The sequence below is a fragment of the Henningerozyma blattae genome, chromosome 5 (assembly GCF_000315915.1).
Source record: "Henningerozyma blattae CBS 6284 chromosome 5, complete genome".
Taxonomy (NCBI): Eukaryota; Fungi; Ascomycota; class Saccharomycetes; order Saccharomycetales; family Saccharomycetaceae; genus Henningerozyma; species Henningerozyma blattae.
The window spans coordinates 48,441-73,620 of NC_020189.1; the positions used below are offsets into that span (position 1 = coordinate 48,441).

The 25,180-nt window shown below is 29.4% G+C and overlaps 11 protein-coding genes across 11 annotated transcripts; 5 read left to right on the forward strand and 6 right to left on the reverse strand.

Moving 5' to 3' along the window:
• Positions 1-422: 422 nt before the first annotated feature.
• MRX20 (Mrx20p) lies at positions 423-1,716 on the reverse strand (the record flags this gene model as incomplete). Its single annotated transcript, XM_004180561.1, has 2 exons — positions 423-1,393; positions 1,689-1,716. The coding sequence occupies 2 exons, from the start codon at positions 1,714-1,716 to the stop codon at positions 423-425; spliced, it is 999 nt and encodes a 332-aa protein (XP_004180609.1).
• A 941-nt stretch (positions 1,717-2,657) lies between these two features.
• On the forward strand, positions 2,658-5,297 carry SEC15 (Rab GTPase-binding exocyst subunit SEC15; the record flags this gene model as incomplete). The annotated part of the gene is made up of 1 exon (XM_004180562.1): positions 2,658-5,297. One exon carries the CDS (start codon positions 2,658-2,660, stop codon positions 5,295-5,297), a length of 2,640 nt encoding a protein of 879 aa, XP_004180610.1.
• Positions 5,298-5,585: 288 nt separating this feature from the next.
• Positions 5,586-6,497, forward strand: TAN1 (putative tRNA acetyltransferase; the record flags this gene model as incomplete). The annotated part of the gene is made up of 1 exon (XM_004180563.1): positions 5,586-6,497. One exon carries the CDS (start codon positions 5,586-5,588, stop codon positions 6,495-6,497), a length of 912 nt encoding a protein of 303 aa, XP_004180611.1.
• Positions 6,498-6,766: 269 nt separating this feature from the next.
• EMC4 (chaperone EMC4) lies at positions 6,767-7,324 on the reverse strand (the record flags this gene model as incomplete). The annotated part of the gene is made up of 1 exon (XM_004180564.1): positions 6,767-7,324. The coding sequence occupies one exon, from the start codon at positions 7,322-7,324 to the stop codon at positions 6,767-6,769; it is 558 nt and encodes a 185-aa protein (XP_004180612.1).
• Positions 7,325-7,622: 298 nt separating this feature from the next.
• Positions 7,623-8,126, reverse strand: TBLA0E00330 (uncharacterized protein; the record flags this gene model as incomplete). The annotated part of the gene is made up of 1 exon (XM_004180565.1): positions 7,623-8,126. The coding sequence occupies one exon, from the start codon at positions 8,124-8,126 to the stop codon at positions 7,623-7,625; it is 504 nt and encodes a 167-aa protein (XP_004180613.1).
• Positions 8,127-9,021: 895 nt separating this feature from the next.
• On the reverse strand, positions 9,022-12,324 carry SAP4 (Sap4p; the record flags this gene model as incomplete). The annotated part of the gene is made up of 1 exon (XM_004180566.1): positions 9,022-12,324. One exon carries the CDS (start codon positions 12,322-12,324, stop codon positions 9,022-9,024), a length of 3,303 nt encoding a protein of 1,100 aa, XP_004180614.1.
• Positions 12,325-13,126: 802 nt separating this feature from the next.
• On the forward strand, positions 13,127-15,544 carry TBLA0E00350 (uncharacterized protein; the record flags this gene model as incomplete). Its single annotated transcript, XM_004180567.1, has 1 exon — positions 13,127-15,544. One exon carries the CDS (start codon positions 13,127-13,129, stop codon positions 15,542-15,544), a length of 2,418 nt encoding a protein of 805 aa, XP_004180615.1.
• An 836-nt stretch (positions 15,545-16,380) lies between these two features.
• Positions 16,381-17,730, forward strand: SAH1 (adenosylhomocysteinase; the record flags this gene model as incomplete). The annotated part of the gene is made up of 1 exon (XM_004180568.1): positions 16,381-17,730. One exon carries the CDS (start codon positions 16,381-16,383, stop codon positions 17,728-17,730), a length of 1,350 nt encoding a protein of 449 aa, XP_004180616.1.
• Positions 17,731-18,675: 945 nt separating this feature from the next.
• VID30 (glucose-induced degradation complex subunit VID30) lies at positions 18,676-22,068 on the forward strand (the record flags this gene model as incomplete). The annotated part of the gene is made up of 1 exon (XM_004180569.1): positions 18,676-22,068. One exon carries the CDS (start codon positions 18,676-18,678, stop codon positions 22,066-22,068), a length of 3,393 nt encoding a protein of 1,130 aa, XP_004180617.1.
• Positions 22,069-22,548: 480 nt separating this feature from the next.
• Positions 22,549-22,929, reverse strand: OST5 (dolichyl-diphosphooligosaccharide--protein glycotransferase subunit; the record flags this gene model as incomplete). The annotated part of the gene is made up of 2 exons (XM_004180570.1): positions 22,549-22,788; positions 22,909-22,929. 2 exons carry the CDS (start codon positions 22,927-22,929, stop codon positions 22,549-22,551), a joined length of 261 nt encoding a protein of 86 aa, XP_004180618.1.
• Positions 22,930-23,449: 520 nt separating this feature from the next.
• SFA1 (bifunctional alcohol dehydrogenase/S-(hydroxymethyl)glutathione dehydrogenase) lies at positions 23,450-24,601 on the reverse strand (the record flags this gene model as incomplete). Its single annotated transcript, XM_004180571.1, has 1 exon — positions 23,450-24,601. The coding sequence occupies one exon, from the start codon at positions 24,599-24,601 to the stop codon at positions 23,450-23,452; it is 1,152 nt and encodes a 383-aa protein (XP_004180619.1).
• Positions 24,602-25,180: the final 579 nt, after the last annotated feature.

Below are 25,180 nucleotides of genomic sequence, written 5' to 3' on the forward strand. Positions count from 1 at the left end.
TGTCTAATCTAACTTTCTTAAGATAAGGCTATAGTTAAGCAATAGGAAACAAGAGAGAAAAGAAAAACTGGAATATTTTAGTTTCATAGTTCATAATTATTGAACTATTTGGACAGAATAGGTCCAACATGTAACGAAAAGAGATGGTGAAAGTTTATTCTTCAAATAGTAAAATATAAGTCCGATTAAGAAAATACATTACTTTTATGAAAAGTTACCATGAATAAGACAGAGTTACAGAGCGTGGAATTTTTTTTAGACACCGATATCAATAAATGCTACTTTTGGTAGTCTTTATTTTTTATTTTTTTCTATAAGAGGGGAAAGCTAATATGGTACACCTCTTGTTAACCATTATATGGTGGAATATCAGTAATTTCATTATATTCAAGTCCTTTATTCAACTATATACATTAATTTATTTATTTTAATACACCATCGTGCCTCATAGTATTAAGTACATTGGACACATACGTATACATAGATATAGAAACTGTACTAGATAATCCAATTTTCATCAACCTAGGTGCCCATCCTTTCCAAAACTTACCAATCCCTTCCTCTACAGCCAAACGGTAAGCACAATTCAAAGAATTCGTGTAATATTTCCATGCATACTTACTTTGCATTCTTGTCTTCATCACATCAATAGGTTGAGTAATGGCAACCACTGAACTAGCCGATAAAAGACTTACCGCTACAGTTGTATAACTATCCATACGGCCTGTATTTTGATTGCTCAACAATTGACTCAATATTGTAAAACTAGTAAACAAAGTCACAGAGTTCCCTACTTGTCTAAAAATCGTTAAACCACACCCTTGATAAAATCCTCTGATTCCTTTTGTGGAATATAACTCTCTGATCCCTCCAAATAAACCATTCGATGGCGATTTTTCATATTGTAGAAATGAAATCTCATTCTGTGATAAGTTTGCTTTCTTATGAAATGTTTTTTTATGAGCATGTTTAGATTTTATTTCTGTAAGGGCAAGCTTTTCATTAGGATGCTCTCTTCTATAAGATTGAATTAATGCATTTTCCATCATCAACATTTTAACGTTTTCAAATGGAACTATACACAAACTTTCCATAAATCCTGTAATACCACCAGCAACAACAACTCGACTTCCCAAGATATTTTCTCCTTCCAACATTTCATTAACTTTATCAAACACATAAAATCGTGTTCCTGTTTTCAATAGAATTCCCACATTTACCGATAAACAACCAGCAAAATAAGTCTTAAACTGATGTGAACCCCCTTGAATATATTTGGGACAATCCTTAACATTTCTTTGAAGTTGAAATACTGATTTAAAAAATTCAAAAGGATATAGTAATGTTGTTTGCACGAGTGCGGCTACAGTTCCAGCAACAACTTGAGTGGAAACTGGATCTGTGTTCTGAAGATTTCATAAAATATATAGCAATATCAATTGCAAGATTTAGTTAGTTAAAAGTCAAAAAAAAAATTCATAGTTAAATTCAGGGAGTACTGATATCATACCCTTGATGTAGCGCTAGTTGGGAGCATTGTCGTTTGTTTGACTACTTGCTATTAATATTCGTTATACTCCCTTGGTTTAATTTTTACCTCTAAGAAACACGCTTCCGTAGAAATATACAATGAAAAACGCCAAACTGTTTCAAAAATGAATCTTGCTTTTGAATCTTAATTTACATACTTAAAATTTCCCAATTTCCATAACACATCTATACCATAGATATATATGACCTTAATACTTATATTATTTTTACAATAGTTAATTATTTATTCCCAGAATGCTAATATAGGGAAAATATCAAATTTATATTAAATCAAGCGTATGCTTTAATTTCTACAACCTTGTTTATTGTCTGAATTTCTACCTATATATATTTATGTTTTTTGCTTATTACCGTTTTACCTTGAAGTTAAACCTTTATACTATTATAAATTAATATTAATTTCACAAGACTAAAAAGTGTTATATCAACTTAAGTAAATAACCATAGTTTATGTATTCAACTCAGTTTTCTATTAATTTCTTTAAATGTACAGACAATTATAAAATCTTTCCTCCTTTTTCATTTAAAAAGGAGTATAAATGGAATAGATTGTTCCATACTCCATTCGAATTTCTTCATTCTTTCTTTGACATTAATATTTTTCAAGAGTTTCCCAGAAATGTCTTTGGACGAGATTTTTATCTAAACTATTCTTTTATTCAGTGGACTATTAACTTGTATTATCTACTTACATTTTAATATATACATTTTTACTCGTATCCTAGATACTGAAAGGCCTAAATATTGTGAAAAGGTGTTCCAAAAATAATAATACATGTATATATATATATATATATATATATATACTCTATTAAACACACTCATGTATTTAAAAATCCAGCGTTAAATTTCTGTATTTAAATTGCTCATTTCTATTGGTAGATGCCCTGAGAATAGTATGGTTATTACTGTTATCTTTAGATGTATTACGTTGTTTTCTCCATAACAACACTTACTGAGATCGTCTGAAAAAACCTCCTCGGATAACAAATTGTGTTGTTAGGAAAAAGGGTTTAAGAATTTTGAAATTTCAGTTAAACAAAAATTTAAGTTCTTATTTATACATTTACTTTAAACAAGAATCATTAAAAAATATATAAACAGAGATGGATCAAGAAACCCAATATAAATTATCTCAAAATTTGCAAAAAGTACTATTATTATCTGCACCAACTACTGTGAATGCATTGGTGGAGAACGAAAAGAAGATCAAAAATAAAGATTCACATAATATCTCAGAGAAGGCTGAATATCTTGGCGATGAAATTTTTGATTTAGATTCTCAATTATTTGATAAATGGGTACCCTTTTTAAGAACAGCTATAGAAAATGAACAATTACCGACTTTAATTGATGATCTATATACTTCTATTGATGAGAATTTCCAAGGATTAGAAACACAAATCATTCAAGAATCTCATATTAATGATAAACTAAAATCTTCTATTAGAGAAATTTCAAACGTTCAAGATATGATCACAAATACTCTAACTTCAGAGATCACAGGAATTCAATCCCAATTATCAAAATCTACGACAGAAACAATCATAAAAAAACAAATTTTTGTTAATAATAAGAAAAGTTCATTGAAGATTTCAGAAGCTTCTATTCTTATTAATAAGATTCTAAAAATCTTAGAATTGTCCAATAAATGCCAAGAATTGATAGAAGATGGGAAATTTTTTAAAGCATTACAAAATTTAGATAATTTAGAAAAAATTTATTTACAAGAATTTAGAAGCTATGATTTCGACATTTTAAAACAAATTTATGATACAATTCCATTTTTAAAATTAACTATTAGAAATGAATGTATCAATATAATTAGAAATTCATTCAATTCAAATTTAGGAAAAAATTTACCGGAAGTTGGTAAAACAATCTTTAATATTTATGATAAAGAATTATTTAACGAATGGAAATCGACAAAAGAATCTATGAAATTACATAATTTTATGTTTAATTCACCAGTAGAAATTTCTTTAAGAAATCAGGATACATTATCAAAATTGCAATTGGATAAATTTTTTAATTTAGATGAATTTCATGATTCGATTTTAATTTTTGAAAGCTTGAATGGAATGGATACTCTTTTGAATGAATTTTCAAATGAATATAAATTTAGAAAAGATAAAATTATTCATCCGTTGATTTGGAAAAAATCACAGTCATCATCACAAAATATTAATCCAGGCGATATACTAAATGATTCGTTTACACAGAAATTAAACATGGAATTCCTAAAAGATTATCTTTGGAAGATCCTAGGTTTCTTATTATATGATATCAATTTAAATCAATCAACAAATTTTTCATTGGTTAACAATAATTATTCTACCACAAATGATTTCTGGCTAGGGATAGTGAGCAGATTACAACCGTATTTGAAGCATTTATGTTATAATATTATAAAGAAAGAATCAGAAATAGAGGAATTTAAGGATTTTTTTTCAATGTATATTGCCATTTTAGAAAACTTTAAATTATCAACAGATTTATTATATTCATTATTATTAAAAATATTCGAAAATTATTGTGTATTAACTATAAAATCATTTGGAAAAGAATTTATAAATCTACTGAAAGATGATGATTTTATGCCTCTTACAATCAATGATAAAAAATTATATCAAAAAATTAAAAGAATCTGTTGGATGAAAGAAGAAGATGAACAATTAAATGGGAATCAAGAAGATGGTCAGTTGATGATCAATTTCCCGTTTTCACCATTATATCCAATGACTTGTACATTATTGAGAAAAACATATACTAAATTGATATCTTTTGTCGATAATGCATATCGTCATGAATTACATAAAGTTAATAATATATTGGTAAAGACCATTGATTCTATTTTAAATGATACAGTTAATAAACAAATCAGATCAAAATTAGATACTACTTCAAGAGAGGAACTTGCACAAATTTTAATAAATTTAGATTATTTCATAATAGCATCAACTGAGTTTAGCAATATCATGACAAAGGATAATATAATGCAAAATCCGGATATTGAAATTAGATTATCCGCTATTAAAAATTTCACAACTTCTAGAGAATATGCAGAAGATAATTTAATTAAATTAATCGACACAAAGATTTCTGATATTTTAGAAACTGTTTCATTAGATTGGGAAACCTCTGAGATTAGAAATTCTCCAGATTTTTCAATTGTGGATGTCGCTCAGTTTTTAGAGATGATGTTTGCATCTACCTTAGTGAATTTACCCTACAGTGTTCAAACTTTATTAATTTTCAGAGAATTTGATTCTTTATCAAGTCAATTTTTACATATGCTTCTATATGAAACACCCGATCAAATTTCTGAAGAAAGTGTTTTAAATTTTGAAGTAGACATTCAATTTTTAAAGTCAATTATTCCTAGAGTATTCCCAGGTGCAAATACCGTGAATAACACTGAAGAAGATCAATCACGTATGATTAATAACATTAAATCTTTGGAATCAACATTTATAGAACTAGACCAATGTATATCATTGTTAAAATCAAGTAACCCGCTGGATTATAGAGATCCACAAATGAGAATGAGAAAATATCCTCGTGTAAAACAAGAGTATGCTAGCTCCTTAATTAACAAAGTGAGAAGAAGTGAAATACTACATTCTGGCTCTAATACTCCTTCAGAGTCAATAAATTCTGCATCTAGGACGCCTGATGAAAATCAGAGCATATTTGACATGTCCTCTAATAATAAAGCTATTGCAAATTTCTTTAACAGGAAATAGTTCCTTATTTAGGTCTTATCGGTTGACATTTTTATATAATATTATTTAATGAATTTTAATGAATAATAGAATTTTATACAACCCATTGAGATTTCTTAAATTTATATTGTGACACTATTTTATTTCTCTTTATCCGGTATAATTTTTATTGTAGAATTCGTTCGCACTAATGTTGTTAATCGATGAGCTTTAAAAATTTCAGTTATACAAAAAACACAAAAAAGAAAACATATTCAACATTTTTGTACAGCATAAAATGATATCATATATTTGTATCATTGAAATATTATGGGTGAAAAGAGAGCAAATCCCAAAAATGATGGGGGAAAAAATAAAAGGATGAAATATAGACTTGCTACTGGTATGATAGATCCTGGGACTTCCGGAATATATGCTACTTGTGCTAGAAAAAAAGAACGGTTTGCAGTTCAAGAGTTGGGCTTATTATTTGAGGAAAAATTGCAGGAATACTATGAAAAAGAATTGACTGATCTTGCCAAGGAAGGTAAAATAGCTTCTGATCTTGATGAAGAAGAACCTGCGGAATTATCTATTGAGGAGCAAATTAAACAAGAGTTATCTGAAATTAAGAGGAGTAACTCAAAAACTAAAACCTTCGATAATAATGGTAGACAAAAGAAAGAAATTTTACAATTTATTGATTTAAATTGTGAATGTGTTGTCTTCTGTAAAACAAGAAGACCAATTATTCCTGAAAAGTTCGTAAAAAGAATCATTGAAGAATTAGCTGATCCCTCAAATATGGAAAAGCGTACTAGATATATTCAAAAATTAACACCCATTACAAATTCTTGCAATGCTTCTATGGACCAATTTATTAAATTACTTGAAATAGTATTAGAACCTCATTTTCATTCAAAAGATGTTCATCAAGATTACAAGTTTGCTGTTGAAGTTACTAGGCGTAATTTTAACACAATGGAAAAGATCGATATGATTAATCAAGTTGTCAGTCAAGTTAGTAAGTCAGAAAATCATAACCATACTGTTGATCTTAAAAACTATGATAAACTAATTCTTGTGGAATGTTTCAAGAGTAACATTGGTGTGTCAGTTGTAGACGGTGATTATCTAAAAAAGTATAAAAAATATAACATTCAACAAATTTTTGAAGCAAAATTTAAGAAGAACGCTGAAGAAAATGAAAAAGAGAACATGAGATCTGCCACAAAAGAATGATCCCCAGATTATTTCTTTTTAAATAGATCAAATTTATGAGAACTAATCCCTATAATGAAGTTATCGCATTGTATAAAAGTAGTAATACCAGGACGCCAGTGAATCAATTATATACTGACTCTCTATAAACTATTCATATCAAAAAAATAAAAAAAATAATCAATTTAAAGCTATATAAAACATTCTGTAATATATATATATATATGTATCAATTATTATTATTTTCTTTTTTTTTTTTTTTTCACTTAACAAAGTCGGTATAATTACAATTAAAATGCATATGCAGTTATCTTACTGAAATTCGCAGGAGCTTCCCATAATAACCAATCACTCTTGGTATTAGGAATTAATCCCATAGAGTTTAATTTGTGGATACCAATAAACATTAGAACAATTTGGAATAGAATATATAACCCTATTGGTGCAATTACCTGACTCTGAATATTGTCAACACCTAAAACTGGTTTAAATGCATTTCTAATACCAAAAATTGCTTTAATAGGCCCTGAGAGAAGCATTAGAGCAGTCATGATTGGAATTATTTGTAGTGATGTACCAGACATATAGGACATAATAGCATTCATTGGAATACTTTTTGCAGGTTGAAGAGCAATCTGCCAAGCTTTTGATACCAATAAAGAAGAGATATCTTCCTCACTAGCCTTACTATTATCCTTTTGTCCACTTTTCAAACTCCTATTATTTCTTGGAATCTCTTTAAAGCCTGGAGGAGAAGGCAAATTCGTACTTGTATTTATTTTTAATTGTGAAATATATTTTTCATCTGTAAGGTCCACAGCCCATTGTTGAGGTTTGGAAGTCATCATGTGCTAATATTTTTTCTGAAATATGACTTAACTATTATTAATATTGTTATTAAGGTTTTTTATTAAGATTTAATTTAACTTTGATTTTTCAAGCGTTCTCGAAAAGAGGCAAAACGGAATGATAAAAAGTACTAAAGCGTCACAAATTACATAGACAATAATAATAACTAAGGTAATAACCAAAATATTTACTAAGCATTAGATTCCTTTCAAACTATATAGGTTAACAAAATGGAAATAATAAAGATGAAGATAAAATTATGACCAATGTGCTATATAACAATTATGAACGGTGAATTTATAGTGAAAGTAAATCTGAAAAGTACTCGTAAGGGACCCAATCATCCGGTAATATATCTAAATAATTTTTTCTAGTATAGCTATTCAACGTTTCCTGGGTATATTGAGGAATAACCACAAAACCAAATACTAAATAAAGGAATAACTGAGCAATATTCATTGACAATAAAATTGTTAAGATTATTTTCATACTTGTACTTCTGATAATATGATCAATTGCTGCAGCGGTCTTTTCCCATTTTGTATTATGTTCAGGAAAATCATACTCAGATATATCTGACCTATTATCTCTAAATAATTCTTTCCACTCAATTGCACATTTAGTCTTAACGTTAACCATATTTTTCTCTAAAACTTGATTTTTATCAAAATCAGAATCATATAAATCGCTACTGTAGTTTAGCCACGGTGTACGCATGCTAGGATTAACTAGGACTTGCGAATGTGAAACAATATAGTTCGAATTTTCATTGCTTTGAATCTCTTGGTTCTGATTAGACATTTTAATTAAATTCACGAATGTGACCTTTTACCACTTTTGTACAGTTAAAATTATTACTTTATTATCATTTTCAGTACAAAATATACAATACGTTTTATACTAATACATGATTGCTTCAATACCTCTAGTTTTATTTTTTTTCATTTTCTGGTAATTATTAACAAATTTTAAGGGTAAAGCTTCTTATTTAAGATTATTTCCCCTTTCTTCCCTAATTTCTTTTGCTTCATTATATTAAATTTGCCGCCCTTAATTCCAAAAAAATAATACAAAACAAAACGAAAAAAAACAAAGACCATAAAGTTTAGTCTAATAGCAAAATCTAGACGATACATATAGATATACATATATTTACCATAATCTATCATTTTTTTAATTTAAAGGAAAAGATTGATTGAAGGATATATATATAATACTATTATAATATATGGCAGGTAAATCATTAGATTAAAAAAATTAATTAATATATATATATTATTTACAAATCAATAATCATTATAAAGAAAATCTATAATTATATGAATAAAAGAGTAATAAAAATAAAAGTACAAAATAAATCTATCTTTGTTTTAAGAAAATTTCCAAAGTGAGTGAAATTTGGAATGAATGAAATAAGAATAGAAAAGTTGCTAATAAAAGCTATTTGCAGTTAGTGTCTATGCACATAAAAGGCTACAAGATGAATAAGGGGGAAAAAATATAGTTCGTTGAAAATCGTTATATCTTAAAACAAAAATGTCATTATATTATTTTAAAATTTTCCTTAATGTGTAAGGGGGAGGAGATTTTAAATGAAAGAAAAAGCCGTCATAAAAAAAAACTTTGTAGTGAATAGTTAAGAATAGTAATAGTGAGATCAATTTATAAAGTCAAAAAAAAAAAATGCATATTAAGATTACAATTGAGTTTCATGCAGTAGTTTGTTACCAATCATTTTATGTAAATTTAATTCTGTTGAAAATGATAATTCCTTCTCTTGAGTTTGATCATTCAAATTATTGCCAAGTATGTTATTATTACCATCGTCATCTGGTTGTGAAGAGTCTGTATTAGGATCGACCATCTGTGGTATGATATTACCATTTCCATCGTCAATAAAGGTGCCTCCACCTAATATCTTTGAATACATTATCCTTGTTTCATTTAAAATATTGTCCGTGTATGATTGCCAGATTTCTTCTTGTAATATATCGTTAATAGTCGGAGAAATTAGTTCCACTTTATATAACTTTGAAAATTTCACAACCTCTTCAGCAATTAAAACTAAGTGTCCCATATAACCCAAATTCATATTCGTTTTTTTGAAAAATTGATAGGAGTCTTTATAGCCTTTTAATATAAAATCATTAATAATCGAAAAATTACATTCTTCACTCAATGTATTATTTGGGACTTCAGATTTTACAGAATTGCTATTTTCATTAACATTAGGAATAAATTTAAATGAGCCATTCAAATCAAATAAGGAATATACTAGGAATGAATTATAAGTGAAGTCCATTCTACCATTGAAAATTTGATGTATAATATCGAATATTACATTGTGCCAAAAATTATTCCAAGGATTTGTTAGAAATGATTTAATAGATATGATAATAAACCTAGAATCATATAAACTGATTTTAAATAAATCCCCAATAGTTGAATTTTTCCTTAATTTTGAATTCTGGTTATCATTGATGTATGGAATTTCAAAGCTTTCATCAATATCATCATCTTTTATCAAATCCTCATCGATATTTTCAATATTTTTAAGCTGCTCTTCGTCTAAATCACTAATGCCACTTATTCCATCATCATCTAAACTAAAGTTTTGTGCACTGCCATCATCATTAGTATTAGGTGTCATATTATCATTAATATCATTAGAAGATTCATTATCATTAAGTGAATTAAGTTTAGTATTGTCGACGTCAGATGCACAGGTGTATTCATCTCTTGAAGTATTGCTTACCATTTGTTGTAAGCCTTCATCAAATGTAGTTATATTTAGCTTAGAAGTTGACTTAATCATACCATCTCCATCCCTTATATCATCTAATGATAAGTTATTAATTGCTAGAAGTAAATCATCTGTATTAGTACAATGAACTTTATTATAATCCAATCGTATCTGCTTTAATATCTTTTTCCGGATAATATGTCTTACTTTAATAATTTTTTCAACTTTCTTCGAATTCATCAGTCCCATATTTGAACAATGTAATAGTTCAGCGATCAATTCAATAATTTTAAATTTTTCAAATCCCAGAGGTTTATAATCTTCATTCAATTGATTCTTTAAAATAATAGTAGATTTTGTGACACTGTCTATGTTATCATTTCTGATTAATGATGTTAATTCTGGTAAAATAAGAGAAAATTTCTTTAACAAAAAGCCTAAGTAAATTGGATCCCTATTTGTTGGAGGATATGATTTTATAGTTGTATTCAAAAGATTAATTTGATCATAATCCGAATTATTTTTTCTAATCAATTCAATTACAATAGAAATAATAACGTTTAAAGAATTTCCTTTATAATATAGGATGATATTAATAAATTTATCTATAGTATTTGGCAAAACCATTTGTCTTGTTAAAATATTCGGACCAATAGACATATCATCCAAGGGAGTGTTTGATGATATAGTAATTAGTGCCTTAAGAAGATCACCAATTGAGTTTTGAATATCAGCCGAAAACTTTTTATTATCAAAAAATTTCAAACATTTTGGTATAAAATTCTGATTATATAATAGATCAATAATACCTGTTGGGGTTTCAACTTTATCAGTGGAGATACATTTAATGAAAAAATCTATTAATGGAGAAATTTTAATAAATTTCAACAAAATATTTGTAAAGTTTAAATTTAGCTTAATAAAATTGAGGTAAAATTCTTGATTGGTAAACAACAAATTTTGATTAATCTTTAAAAAGATAGAAATTAGTGGAGAATTGTTTTTATTATTATTAATATTAATAAAATTTAAAATTGACCAAACTTTTGCTAAATATTGACTATTTTTTACCACACTATCAGTTATTAGCCAAATATTTAAAGAAAAAATCTCCGATATTATGGTAGCTCTATTTAAATATTTAGGATATGGTGGCTCTTCAATTAATGACGAGATAGAAGAAGAAACAGAAGGTGAAATAGTATTGCTATTATTAGTTGTAATATCATCATTCTCATAGGTTGCATTATTATCATTCGAATTTGATATAGAATTTGGTTCTAAATCTGATAATTTTAAATCTGAATTACTATAATTGTTATCATTAGGATTTATTTTGGAAGAATTGATTATTTCATCGTCTTGCAAAGAATTGGCGGTTAAGTCAACTGAAGCATGGGTGCTATCCTTTTCCTTGCTATCAGTTATATTATCACCATCAAGGGATGGATCATCATTTGCAGATTTATTGTTACGATTATTAGTTATACCACTATCATTATTTTGATCTGCTGAGATATTTTTAATTGATACTAATAATTCTGTTAGCAAATAATCTATATTATTTATCATAGTTTTAGAGGTTTCATCATAAAAAAAACCCAAACAAATGAAATCCAATAGTAGATTGTTTTGTCTATTTAATTCATTCAATAATTCCGGTTCGTTAAGTACATTATCTATAAACGAATGATCAAGCTGTTGCAAATTAACAATAGAATCTATATGAGTTATCTCTATTGTTGATATGTCATTAGTATCGTTGGTGTCGTTGTTATCGTTATCATTATTATCATTGGTTGTAGTAGTAGTATCGTTATTTTCATTAAAAGCATTATTACTATTATTATTATTATTACTGTTGTCATTGCTGATATTACCATTATCAGCAACATTATCACGATTGTTATTATTATTAGTATTATCAATAATTTCTCTATTATTATTTATAACTGTGTTAGTTTCATTAGTAACACCTTGTGATGCTATATTATCTTTTTCTTTGGATATAATCAAACTATCACTCGATGAGTTACTAATCTCATTACTAATTTCATTTATATTATTATCGTTCTCATCGTTATGATTTTCCTTATATTTCTTATTCGAGTTCTTCAGCATCAAACCTTGCAGTTTACCTTGAATCTCTAAATCATTCACCAATTGATGATACTCGTCTAACAATCTATTAATGTTATTAATATTGGTATTATTACCATTATTCCATGGTTGCCCAAATGGCCAGAAGTTGGACATAATATATTACAAAAAAAAGGAATAATAATGGTTTTAAGCGTGTGAAAACTAATATTATACTTTTTTTAGACTATTTTATGCTTTAATACAATAAAACAGAGGAAAATTCCAATTACTAAAATACTTATACGAAAATCAATTGTAATAATCTTCAATACAATAATACAATAGTAGATAACTATCTTGGAACAAACACCGTAGAAGACAGATACAAAAAACACACGCACACACCTTAATCTATTTTTTTACGGTTGTTTCTCTGTAAATACGCTTATAATAGTTCCAGTATGTAAACTTGACCTGTTTTAAATAACCTACACTGTCTTGTTTTAAAATTACGTTTATCTTATTAACAATTTTGCGCAATTCTGTTTCTGTCGTTGTCGTTAATCTCCAAAAGGTAATGGGCAATTTTCGCTTTTCTTAGTGCCATGGAAAATTAAAAAAATAAAAAAAATGAACCTGGTAAAAACACAATGGTTGCAAATCTCGGAATAACTCGGACGTCTATCACGGGATGGAATTCTATAAAATTGAGCACGTGACGATCCTGTAATTTTCCGCAAAATATTTTTAGAGATTGCCATTTGGAGAAGGAGACCCCTACGTATTAAGAACAAGATTTTAGTATTTTTTGATAAGTAAGATATCTCAAAGGAAACAGGATTTGTGAGAGGAAAAGTAATATAAAAAAAAACAGGAAAAAAATTAAATAAGTAGCCACGAAAAAAGGAATTGTAGCATAGACAATTAACTGTTTATTTATAAAGCATTACAAACATTAACGAAAATATACCTACTAATGAGAGCTTTTTACAAATTAACACTGTTGTTCACACTATGGGCCTTATATTGGCAAAATTATAAATGTCCAGCTTCAGATCACAAAGGTGGAGTAGATAATACTAGTTTACTTTGTGATATTTCGTCAGTCTCGTCTTGGCATCAATATTTTGAGAGACATTCTTCTATTTATCGAAGAGAAATCTCCCCCGCATTCCAATTCCCTAATAACAATACTTTTCTTGGAGAAGATGGCATGTCAACTGAAGTTGATAAGGTAGTCCTAGTCCAAATAAGGGATTGGTCCTATGAACATATTATCCTTCCAATTAAACCAATTTTACAAAAGATATCCAATCATATAGATTGGGATAAGCTTCATGAGATTTATTATCAAATTCAAATTAAACTAAAATTATATTACAATTTAAATATAATCCCAATCCAAATTAAGTGCGTAAATTTCTGGTTACAACATGAAATGTTTGTAAAGGACCTATTAAGTAAGACAGGATTAAATTGTAATTCCTCTAAAGCAAATGAAAAATGGTTAATTCAATTTTTGGAAGAACTAATATTTAGTATTAAATATCTTTGTTTTAAGATTTATTTTTTTTTAAAAGAAAAAATTCAATTTATTCAACAAGATTATTTAATTGCCACTGAAATGTATTCTTCCATAAGAGAAAACCTGTCTTCTTCCACAACTGCTTCTTTATTATTAACTCAACCTTCTGCTTCTTTATCTTTATTATCGACAGGTACTTCTCTGGACACATTTGTTACATCAACAATTAATATAAATGATAAAGAAATCGAAATTATTCTTGATAATGATGAAGATAAAAATAATAAAAATATAAATGTGGAAACCCATTTACTCGCGAATGATGTGATCAACTTAAATAATCATAATTATGATAAACCGGTAGGGTTAACTGTTAACTTACCTGATCAAGAATCTATTCAACAAGAATTCGAACTATGGTATAATTCAATTAATAGAAAATCCGAGAATATTTTAAAAATATTTAATAAGGATGTGGATGAAATGATGAAATTAAAAATTGAAACAGTTGATCCTGAATTGATTTATTTAATGGAAAATTTAACAGCATTATCACAGATAGAATTTTCTAAGATTGTAAAGACTATCCAGGACATTAATTGTACCTGTGAGGTTAATAATTCTAGTGGTGAAATCATATATTTCGATAGAACTGGCAAGACTCAATTGGCTCAATATATTACAAGACAAAAGATTGCCTCAATATTTGATACTACAAAGATACTTATAAAGAATAAAATTGATGAAATTAATGACACATTATTGGATTTAATTAAAGAGGTTCAAAAAGAAGTGTTCGATATGCATGAAGACTATGTTGATATGTTTGAAGAATGGGGTGATATTATGATTACTGAATGGTCCAAGAGAATGGCATATTTTGATATCATTAGTTCCAACTTAAATATCCACGATCCGGCTCAAGTCAATGATGATGATGACGAATTGTATATTGAAGATAGTTCTATTGACGATATTGAAATTGAAAATGACAAAGATTTTTTCCATAATAATTGGAGTAAATTTGTAAAAGTTAAAAAGGAATTAATCAAGCATCGTGACGATCTAGTTAGATATGAACCAGATATAGAAATTATCGAAGAATTTTTAAAATCATATCAAAATGAAATTGATTTGATTGTTTATGAAACCAAGGAATATTTACATATCTTAAGAGCAAGAAGTAATGTATCCTTTGAATTACGTGAAAGAGAAGAAAAGATGAGAGAAATGGCCAAGATTGAAAAAGAAAATAAAGAATTGGAAGAAAGATTAATGAGATTGAAATTAGAAAAAGAGAAAGTCGAACGTGAAAGAGAATTATCTAAACAAAGAGAGTATGAATCTCAACGCTCTAAAATGCTAGAAGAACAAGAAAATACTATAGATCAAATCATAGAGAATCAACGAATTCAGTCTGAAAAAAAGCAAAGTGAATTTCAACAAAGTGAATTACAAGAACAATTGAGTTTAAATTCTAAAGAATCCGAAAGACTGGAAAAGGAAAGATTAGAAAGCATTGCCAAGAAACAAGAAGAAGCCATATCGGAAGAAAATCGTATAAGTAGCGAAAGACAAGAATTGGAGAGATATGAACGTGAAGTTCAAGAAAGAAAACAGCAAGAAATAGAAGATTCCATTAGACAGGAGGAATCCAAGATACAAAACGAGATGGTAGACGAGATCGAAAGTACCATTACACAAGAAGAACCAAAAATGCAAGAAGAAACGTTAGAGGAAACTTTAACAATAGAATCACCTGAACTAGATGAAACAACGAAGGAGACCATTGCAATTGAGCAACCTGAAATTGACGAAATTGAAAATGAGATAGAAGAGGATCCTCAGGAGTATGAGAATCCTACTTAGTTATTTATACCTCTTATCGTTACAAGAGCCCATCACTTATCATGATTATATATATATATATATATATATATATATATATATATATATATTTGCATTTGACCTTTTCCATATGCATTCCACCTTAATATGCACTTGCCCTTTTACTATTAACAACCCTTTGTAACCCTGAATATATACACGTGAATATATACATAATGAATCCGGAGTTACCATATTTGGCTAAACCAACCCCACAAACCCTGCTATAAATTCCCGATAACCCTGTACCTTTTCCCGATTTGTCCGAATATCCAAACGCGTTTTGTCTATTTTTTTTCCACCACAGCTTCGGGTTTTTCTTTTCTTCTCTTTTCTTTTTTGTGCCGCGCGATGCCGTGTGGTGGCTCGGAAAAGAGCCGTGCAATCGGCCGAAGACTAATTACCTGAACGGACACCGTAAAAGAAGAAAAGCAGCTGACTTCAGTACACCACACAGGAACATTTGTTAAAATTTTCACAAGCTTAATTACGTTCACAATAACCATACTTTTTTCAAGTAGTAATTTCAGTTCAATTTTCATATTGTTTCAATTTTATTCAATTTTATTCAATTTGGTAAATTTGTTCATTCACTCTATTCCATTTGGTTCGATGAGATCTGAGGTATTTCCAAGGTTCCTTCATGTCTCGTATATTGAGGTACTCCAGTCCAGTCTCAGGACTATATAAAGCAAAGAGCTAGCACTCGTTTCTATGTTACTTCCATTCCTGCCGGCTTGTGTAAAACTTTCTATCTTGTCTTGGTATTTTCTTTGTCTTGTTCTTTAACATTACCTCATCAATATTAACCAACAATAATGTCTGCTCCAGCTCAAAACTATAAGATTGCTGATATCTCCTTGGCTGCCTTTGGTAGAAAGGAAATTGAATTAGCCGAACATGAAATGCCAGGGTTGATGGCAATTAGAAGGGCTTATGCTGGTGTTCAACCATTAAAAGGTGCCAGAATTGCCGGTTGTTTGCACATGACCATTCAAACCGCTGTTTTGATCGAAACTTTGGTTGCTTTGGGTGCTGAAGTTACTTGGACTTCTTGTAACATTTACTCTACTCAAGACCACGCTGCTGCTGCCATTGCTGCCTCTGGTGTTCCAGTCTTTGCCTGGAAAGGTGAAACTGAAGAAGAATACTTGTGGTGCATTGAACAACAACTATTCGCTTTCAAGGATGGTAAGAAATTGAATTTGATCTTGGATGATGGTGGTGATTTGACCTCTTTAGTCCATGAAAAACACCCAGAAATGTTGGAAGGTTGTTTCGGTTTATCTGAAGAAACCACCACTGGTGTCCACCACTTATACAGAATGATGAAGGAAAACAAATTAAAGGTTCCAGCCATCAACGTTAACGACTCTGTCACCAAATCTAAATTCGACAACTTATACGGTTGTAGAGAATCTTTGGTCGATGGTATCAAGAGAGCCACCGATGTCATGTTGGCCGGTAAAGTTGCTGTTGTTGCCGGTTACGGTGATGTCGGTAAGGGTTGTGCTGCTGCTTTGAGAGGTATGGGTGCTCGTGTTATCGTCACTGAAATCGATCCAATCAATGCTTTACAAGCCGCTATGGAAGGTTACCAAGTCTCCACCATGGATGAAGCCTCCACTGTTGGTCAGGTCTTTGTCACCACTACCGGTTGTAGAGATATCATCAACGGTAAGCATTTCTTAAACATGCCAGAAGATGCTATTGTCTGTAACATTGGTCATTTCGATATCGAAATCGATGTTGCTTGGTTAAAGGCTAACGCCAAAGAATGTATCAACATCAAACCACAAGTCGACCGTTACTTGTTGTCTTCTGGTAGACACGTCATCTTGTTGGCTAACGGTAGATTAGTCAACTTGGGTTGTGCCACTGGTCACTCTTCTTTTGTCATGTCTTGTTCTTTCTCCAACCAAGTCTTGGCTCAAATTGCTTTATTCAAAGCCGATGATAAAGAATTCAGAAAGAACTTTGTTGAATTCGAAAAGACTGGTCCATTCTCTGTTGGTGTTCATGTCTTACCAAAGATCTTAGATGAAGCTGTCGCCAAGTTCCATTTGGAAAAATTAGGTGTTCAATTAACTAAATTGACCCCTGTTCAATCTGAATACTTAGGTATCCCAGAAGAAGGTCCATTCAAGGCTGACCACTACAGATATTAGAGAATTTTAAAAAAAAAGTTCGTTTATATTTTATCCTTTTTTTCTTTAATTCAAGATTCTTAATCTAATAAAAGTCGTAATATACACTCAACGGTTATTACGCATTAAAAATAAACAATAATATTGAAATTCTTAATCCATAACATCAACATTACAACGTATGTTATTTTTCATATGCTATTGACTTAAAGATAGCATATTTTTGAATTGCATGTTTTTGTAATAGTTTATTTACACTCTGCATATTTTAGGAGGTTTTGTTGTGCTTCTTTAACTTTTAATAGAATACTCCGACCCACTCCTTTACATGACTGTATATAATGATCTCATATATATATATATTAGTTCTAATAAAATCTTCAACGGTTCTAAATTTTATTGTTATTTTTTTTATTATCATGATTTACATCATAACTTATCATTTACTACGAAACATCACGTGCCATCTGATCACAGTTAAAAAATAAGGGGAGCGAATTTTCTAGTCAAGATTAGAAAATTACCGGATTAATTGATTGACTTGCTAATACCTCTTATTATATAATTGCAGAAATTTTGTTAAATATTTTAAAATATAATTAACCTTTTAAAGTTACAGGTATAGGAAACTTATTTCATATCCTTTTACTTATTAAGAGAACTAATACTAGAATAGAAAAGAGAAATAACAACAGAGATAAAGAATTTATTACATCTGATATTGCATTCGTTTTCGGTTTTCTCTTTTTGTCTCCCCTCTTTTTTTACATTAATTATAAGGCATTTTCCAGGTTTTGACTTATATTAACTGCATTACCAATTGTTATTAAGCATTTATAGTTGCATATCAAATATCAGTAACACATACTACTTATCTAATATCCATCGATCTATTTATATTTTCAAACTCCAAAAAAATAAAAATAAAAAACACATAAAATATACATCTAAAAAATACATTTTAAAATGACTTCTGCTCCAATTGATAATATTGATCATAAATTTATGGAATTATTATTCCCTAAATATCTATTAAGCCAACCAGTATCTTATTATTTATGGATGATATATTTGGATAATAGATCATTGTTTAAAAATAATTTAGACCTTTCAGATACTTCATTGTTGAATGATGATTTATCATACATAACTTCATCAATCAATAATTTAAACCAAAATGATTTAATAACGATGAAAAAGCTTCATGAAACTAATAATCTGTCTAATAATAACTTTCTTTATAATAATAATAAGAATTTTCAAAATTTTAATGGCAAATTGAATACAGAATTGAAAAAAAAATTATGGAGAAGATTAAATCAATTGAATGTTATTGGCACACTTTCTTTTGATTCGATAAATGATAATTATCTAATTGAAGTTTATAAATATTTTTATCCCGGGAATATGAATTTAAGCTTTAACCTATCAAATAATTTAATCACTGATGATTTAAAAGATGATATTGATATGTCTCAAAAGGTTAAATCAGAAATAGATATATTAACAGAATATCAAAGAAGACATAATAATAATACGGAAGGCGATGAAGATGATGATGAACAAATTATGGATGATGATGATGATGATGATGATGATGAGGAGGAGGAGGAGGATATTGATGTTGATGAAGAAGAGGACAGTGAAGGTTCAGAGAACAGTAGTATGAGTGAAGATGATGTAGGTAATATCCAAGTAGAAATTGATACTAGCGTTAATGATGATATTGAACAATTACAAATTGAAAATTCTGAGAATGATATAGAAATGGAAACAGAAAGCACAAATCAAACTCAAATAACTCTAAATGGAGATAATGATAATAATGTTGCAGAATCTGTAGCTTCTAATTCATATTCTCACTCTCATACAACTGATGAAAGTTCGAATCTTTCTCGTCAATTTAAAAAAGGAAGAATTTCAACTTCAACAAACTTCGAAAATTCACAAGTAAATAAATCTTTGAATTCTATTTCTAATCGATCAAATTTTAGCGGGTCAAATAATAGTGAAGATGTAGAGTTAACTATTAATGAAACTATGAAAAAACAAAAGGAAAATCCCTATCCGCACCATTTTTATCAAAAAATTGGATATTTCTTACCATATAAATGGGTATCTCCATTCTATGACAGATTAAAATTGTCAGATGATGGTTTTTCTAAACTGACAGTCGAATCAAAATTTTCAAATCACTCAACTAATGATCCATCTAATATCAATGTTCAGCCATATTCAAATTCTTCGATATCAGAAAATACTTCTTCGTTGTCTGGAATGAACGTTAGTCCTAATTCTAATTTCGATCCAGTACATGATAATGGCAGTAGTAGCAATTCTAATCATTCCTCATTAAACAGACTAAGATCCTCAATGCATAATGCCAATAAAAAGGATGAATACTCTGTCACTTGGGCAAACCACTTTATTCCTTCCAATAAATTGGGTATCTATTATTATGAAATCGAGGTATTAAATACAAATAAACCAAATAATCCTGCTAGTAATATCATAGTAGGATATAAATATTGGTCTGATAAAACAAGCATAAACTCAGATGACTTATCTGGCGCTCCAATTGGCTCAATAAATTCTTCTGAAATTTATTCTATTGAAGGTACTGCATTTAATAATGAAGGAATAATAGGTGCAGGCTCTATACGATCATCGAATATTCGTGGACAATCAACAAATATCAACCAAATGTCAAATCGTACAGGTCATATCATCTCAACTCCACAAAGTGTAAGAAGAAGCTCTTTCTTGGAAGTAGAAGCTACTATGGAAATTCCAAACAATTATATAGAACATAGCGATGAGACTTCCACTAAAGAGTTGGATGAAGATTTTATGGGATATTGTGGAATCGATGGTAAGCTAGTAGCAGGCTCTGAATCAAAAGATTATTCTAAACCTTATGGCTGTCACGATATTATTGGTTGCGGTATAAACTATGTCAATGGTACCTTGTTTTTTACCAGAAATGGTGTTATGTTAGGAACTGCTTTCGATGATTGCCATGACTGTAATTTTATCCCGTATATTGCTTTAAAGTCAGGCTCCTCAGTCAAAACTAACTTTGGTATGTTTGAAGAATTTGCTTTTGATATTGATGGTTATCAAGATGAATGGAAAGCAATTTGCTATAAACATATTTTTCAAACTGTCGATACCCCTGATATTTTAAATGAGTATGCTACAAAAAATGATCTACCAAAAAATAAAAAGAAACAAAAAGGTGCCAATACAAGAAGAAAGCATTCCACAGAAGACGAGGGGGAAGAGGAGGATGACTCAGTTAATCCTGACAATAATAATGATACGATTAGAAGTGTTGATGATTTTATGGATACTAGTGATGAGGCTGATGATGATAATAATGATGAAAGGAATGTTGATCAAAATATGATAAGTAGTGATGATGAAGATATTACTTCTAATGGACAAATTTCAAATGGTAATGATTCTACTTATTCAAGTAATAGATTATCAAATAATGTTAATATTTCAAATACTTTAAACGAAAATGAATTTGTTGTTAAGGAGTTTAGATATGATGAGGAGTCGAACATTTTAAGAAAGCCTAACACGGATAAGATCAATAACTTACAAGCTGGTGATGGATCTTTATTGGGGACACTAAATACTATGATCAATGATTATTTAATCCATGAGGGTTTAATTGACGTTGCCAAAGGGTTTTTGACGGATTTGAAGAAAGAAGCCTTAGATTTAGAAGATAATAGAAAAGAATTGGAGGCTATTAACCATAATGAGAGACAAATCATTGCTGAAGAGAATAATTTAAGGATCAGACAAGAATTGAGAAGGTTAATTAATGAGAAAAATATTTCGAAATGTATTGAATGCATTAATAAAAATCTCCCCCAGTTATTAATCAAAAATATTGATTTGTATTTTGAACTGAGAAAGGCAGAATATATTATGATGATCAAAGGTATTCCAGAGAAAAAGTTTACTATCAATCAAGTGATCAATGAGGGGCAAGTTCTAACACAAGAATTTGTCCATAATAAAACTGTGAAGGAAAAATATAGAAATAAATTTCAAAAGGAGCTGATTAATATATCTTCTTTATTAGCCTACGAAAATCCTCTCACAGAAGCTCCAGAGGAAGTTACGATATATTTGTCATCAGAGTATCTACATGATAGATTATTTAGAATGATAAACGAAAGTATTTTACAATATTTGCATAGAGTGAACTCTTGTGTTTTGGGGGATCTTGTAGATTATACTCGTGGTATGATATTGACATTACAAAATGTTGATTATTCAAATACAAGTAAAAACAAATATTTCAAATTATTAAATTTAGATGAAGATATATTGAGCTGACGACGCATTAAAAAATGTTTATTCGAAAAATGTTTTTTATTGTAAGGTCCTTAATTATATATGCTCAATGTTTGTTTGTTTTTCATCTCACTCGAATCACTCTTTTGTAAAGGGTTCACATAAAGAAATTTATATATACTTAGTAATAGTACATGCAATTTCGTTAATCCCATAAATGTTGTCCAGTATGTGAATTGGGCAATAATATAGAAAACATTTTAATAATTACATAAGAATACACTTAAAGTTTAATGAGTAACGAAATTTTATCTTTTTTTTTATTTTAGAATTAGGCATTTCTATATAGGATGTACGTACTAGGGAAATTAATAATAGAATGGCATATAAAAAGTAGGTATGTAGAAAGAAAACTTAAATAGTATTAGCTTCCATTAATAAAGAGAATATCTGAAATATGCGAGCTTCTCAAACCTAATTAAATTTAATAAATTATTCTGGTATAAAATAAAAGGGATGTTATCACACGTATACACCGAATGAATTAGAAGCAAACACGGCACTTAAGCCACAAAATAAACTGCCCAGAGCAGAAACAGTTGTATAAAGGATGAGTTTTACAGCAAAGTTTGATTTAGAACTAGAAATAGTTAAACCTAATGAAATAAATAATACTGCCAAAATACAAGCTATTATAGCATAGGTTGGTTGTGATTCTAATTTATATGATGGAGAAATAGGTGTAGATTGAGAATATTCTCTCTGTAGAAAGGAATGTTTAAAGCAATTTGGAATTGATGAGATACATTGTTAGTAAAACTGCAATTTTTAGTAGTTCTTGAAATTGTAGCCATAGAATTGGGAACTGTAGACCGTACATACAAATAATTGTTCGTAACCCATTGTTTTATAATAATGATGGTAATATTAACTTGTGTATTAATGGTATGATTCACACCGTAATTAAATTATTTATTAGTAAATAATGTTGAAAAATTTACTACAATTTATAAAATAGCTTGTTCTTTTTCTACTTCGTAAATGCGTTTAAGCGAAATCAGTGAGTATCAAAATCCCGAAGCGCGTAATTCTCAAATAAGGGACAACGATATTAAATAAATCATATAATTAAGATGAACTGTTTCTGGGATAAATATATATCATCGTAAAGGAAAAAGAATATTACGCTTTACGCATAGATTTATGAATAGTATGGCTTGAAATTTCAATATACTATTAAATTAATTAAATAAAAGGTAAGGAATATATAAATATATTTAAAAAAAAATAAAAAGGTAAAGAAAAAAATTCAAAAAAAAAAAAAAAACAAAACAATGAAGCTTTTACTTTAAATTAAAATGGAAATTAGGCTAGTTCAAATTTATTGTGTTTGGTGCTTAAATTCTTTACAATTTTTTTCTTTTTATTTTTCTAAATCTAAAACGGTACGTAAGCAGTCACCATGATGTAAATCTTCGAAGGCAGCATTGATTTCAGTAAATGGTCTTTTATTGGTAATAAATTGATCAACTTTTAAGTCACCTTTTTGGTAAGATTCAATCAACCCACCCATTTCAGAACGACCTTTAACACCACCAAAGGCAGACCCTTTCCATACTCTCCCAGTGACTAATTGGAAAGGTCTAGTTGAAATTTCTTGACCTGCTGCAGCTACACCAATAATAATGGATTGGCCCCAACCTTTATGACAGCATTCAAGAGCATCACGCATGACTTTAACGTTACCTGTACAATCGAAAGTATGATCAAGACCACCATCGGTCATTTCAACTAGTTTGCTGACAATTGTTTCACCTGGTTTTAAATCAGTCATAGGATTTATAAAATCAGTAGCACCAAATTGTCTACTATATGTTTCTTTCTTAGAATTAACGTCAACCATAATGATTTTAGAAGCGCCACGGGCTTGAGCACCTTGGACAACACTTAGTCCAACAGTTCCTGCGCCAAAGACTGCTACAGTATCATTTTTCTGAACATTGGCCGTTTTAATAGCAGCACCATATCCTGTAGTAACACCGCAACCTAGTAAACAAACAGATTGTAATGGTGCAGTTTTATTGATTGCCACAACAGAAACATCTGCAACAACAGTATACTGAGAGAAAGTTGAACAACCCATAAAATGTAATAGAGATTCGCCTTTTAAATTCTTGAATCTTGAAGTACCATCTGGCATAACACCTTTACCTTGGGTTTCTCTAACAGAGCCACATAAATTTGTTTTGCCAGACTTACAGAACTTACAAACACCACATTCAGCAGTGTATAGGGCAATTACATGGTCACCAACTTTAACCGATGAAACGCCTTCACCTACTGATTCTACAATCCCAGAACCTTCATGACCCAGCACACATGGGAAAGCACCTTCTGGATCAACCCCAGATAAAGTGTATGCATCAGTATGGCAAACAGCGGTGTGAGTAATTTTAATACGAACTTCGTGAGCTTCTGGAGGTTCCACGATAATTTCTTCAACAGTTAATGGTTCTGCTGCCTTGTATGCAACAGCAGCTAAACATTTAATTGGCTTACCTTGAGTTTCAGACATTTTTCAATGGTTTATAATAGGTTGTGGTTTTGATTTAGTGTGTAGACTGTAGTATAAGTTATTAAGATTAAGTTTAAATGGCAGAGAAACTAAGTTGCTTTTATAGTTTAGAAATTGTCCACATTCCAGATCTTTTATAAAACTGAAAAAATTTTTATAAGCAGAAAGTACCGATCAAATCTAAGTGAAAAATTTCGCTGACAACTGCATTGCCCCTAACATCGCCTTACTACTTTCAGCAGTTTTCCCTTAGTTTTTTTACAGCCAGTTCCTAGAATACCTAAGGGCAATAATACACTTGTTGATTCAGTAATCCTGGACACTTCTTGAGACGTCCTATCAATAGTGTTGAAATGATTTTGTATTCTCATCAAATTTTGAAACTTTTCCAGGTTTCCTAAACTGTCGGTAATTTCCTTATTAGTAAATCCGCAGCTTTGGAGAATTTTTAAGGTGTCATTCTTGAAATTAAGCCATTATTAAAGACATTTTTACAGCCAATTGTTATAATAAGCAGGCATTATATTTTGGGTAAAAGCATAGAAATAGGAAACTAGAGAAATAAATTAGCAAGCTCTT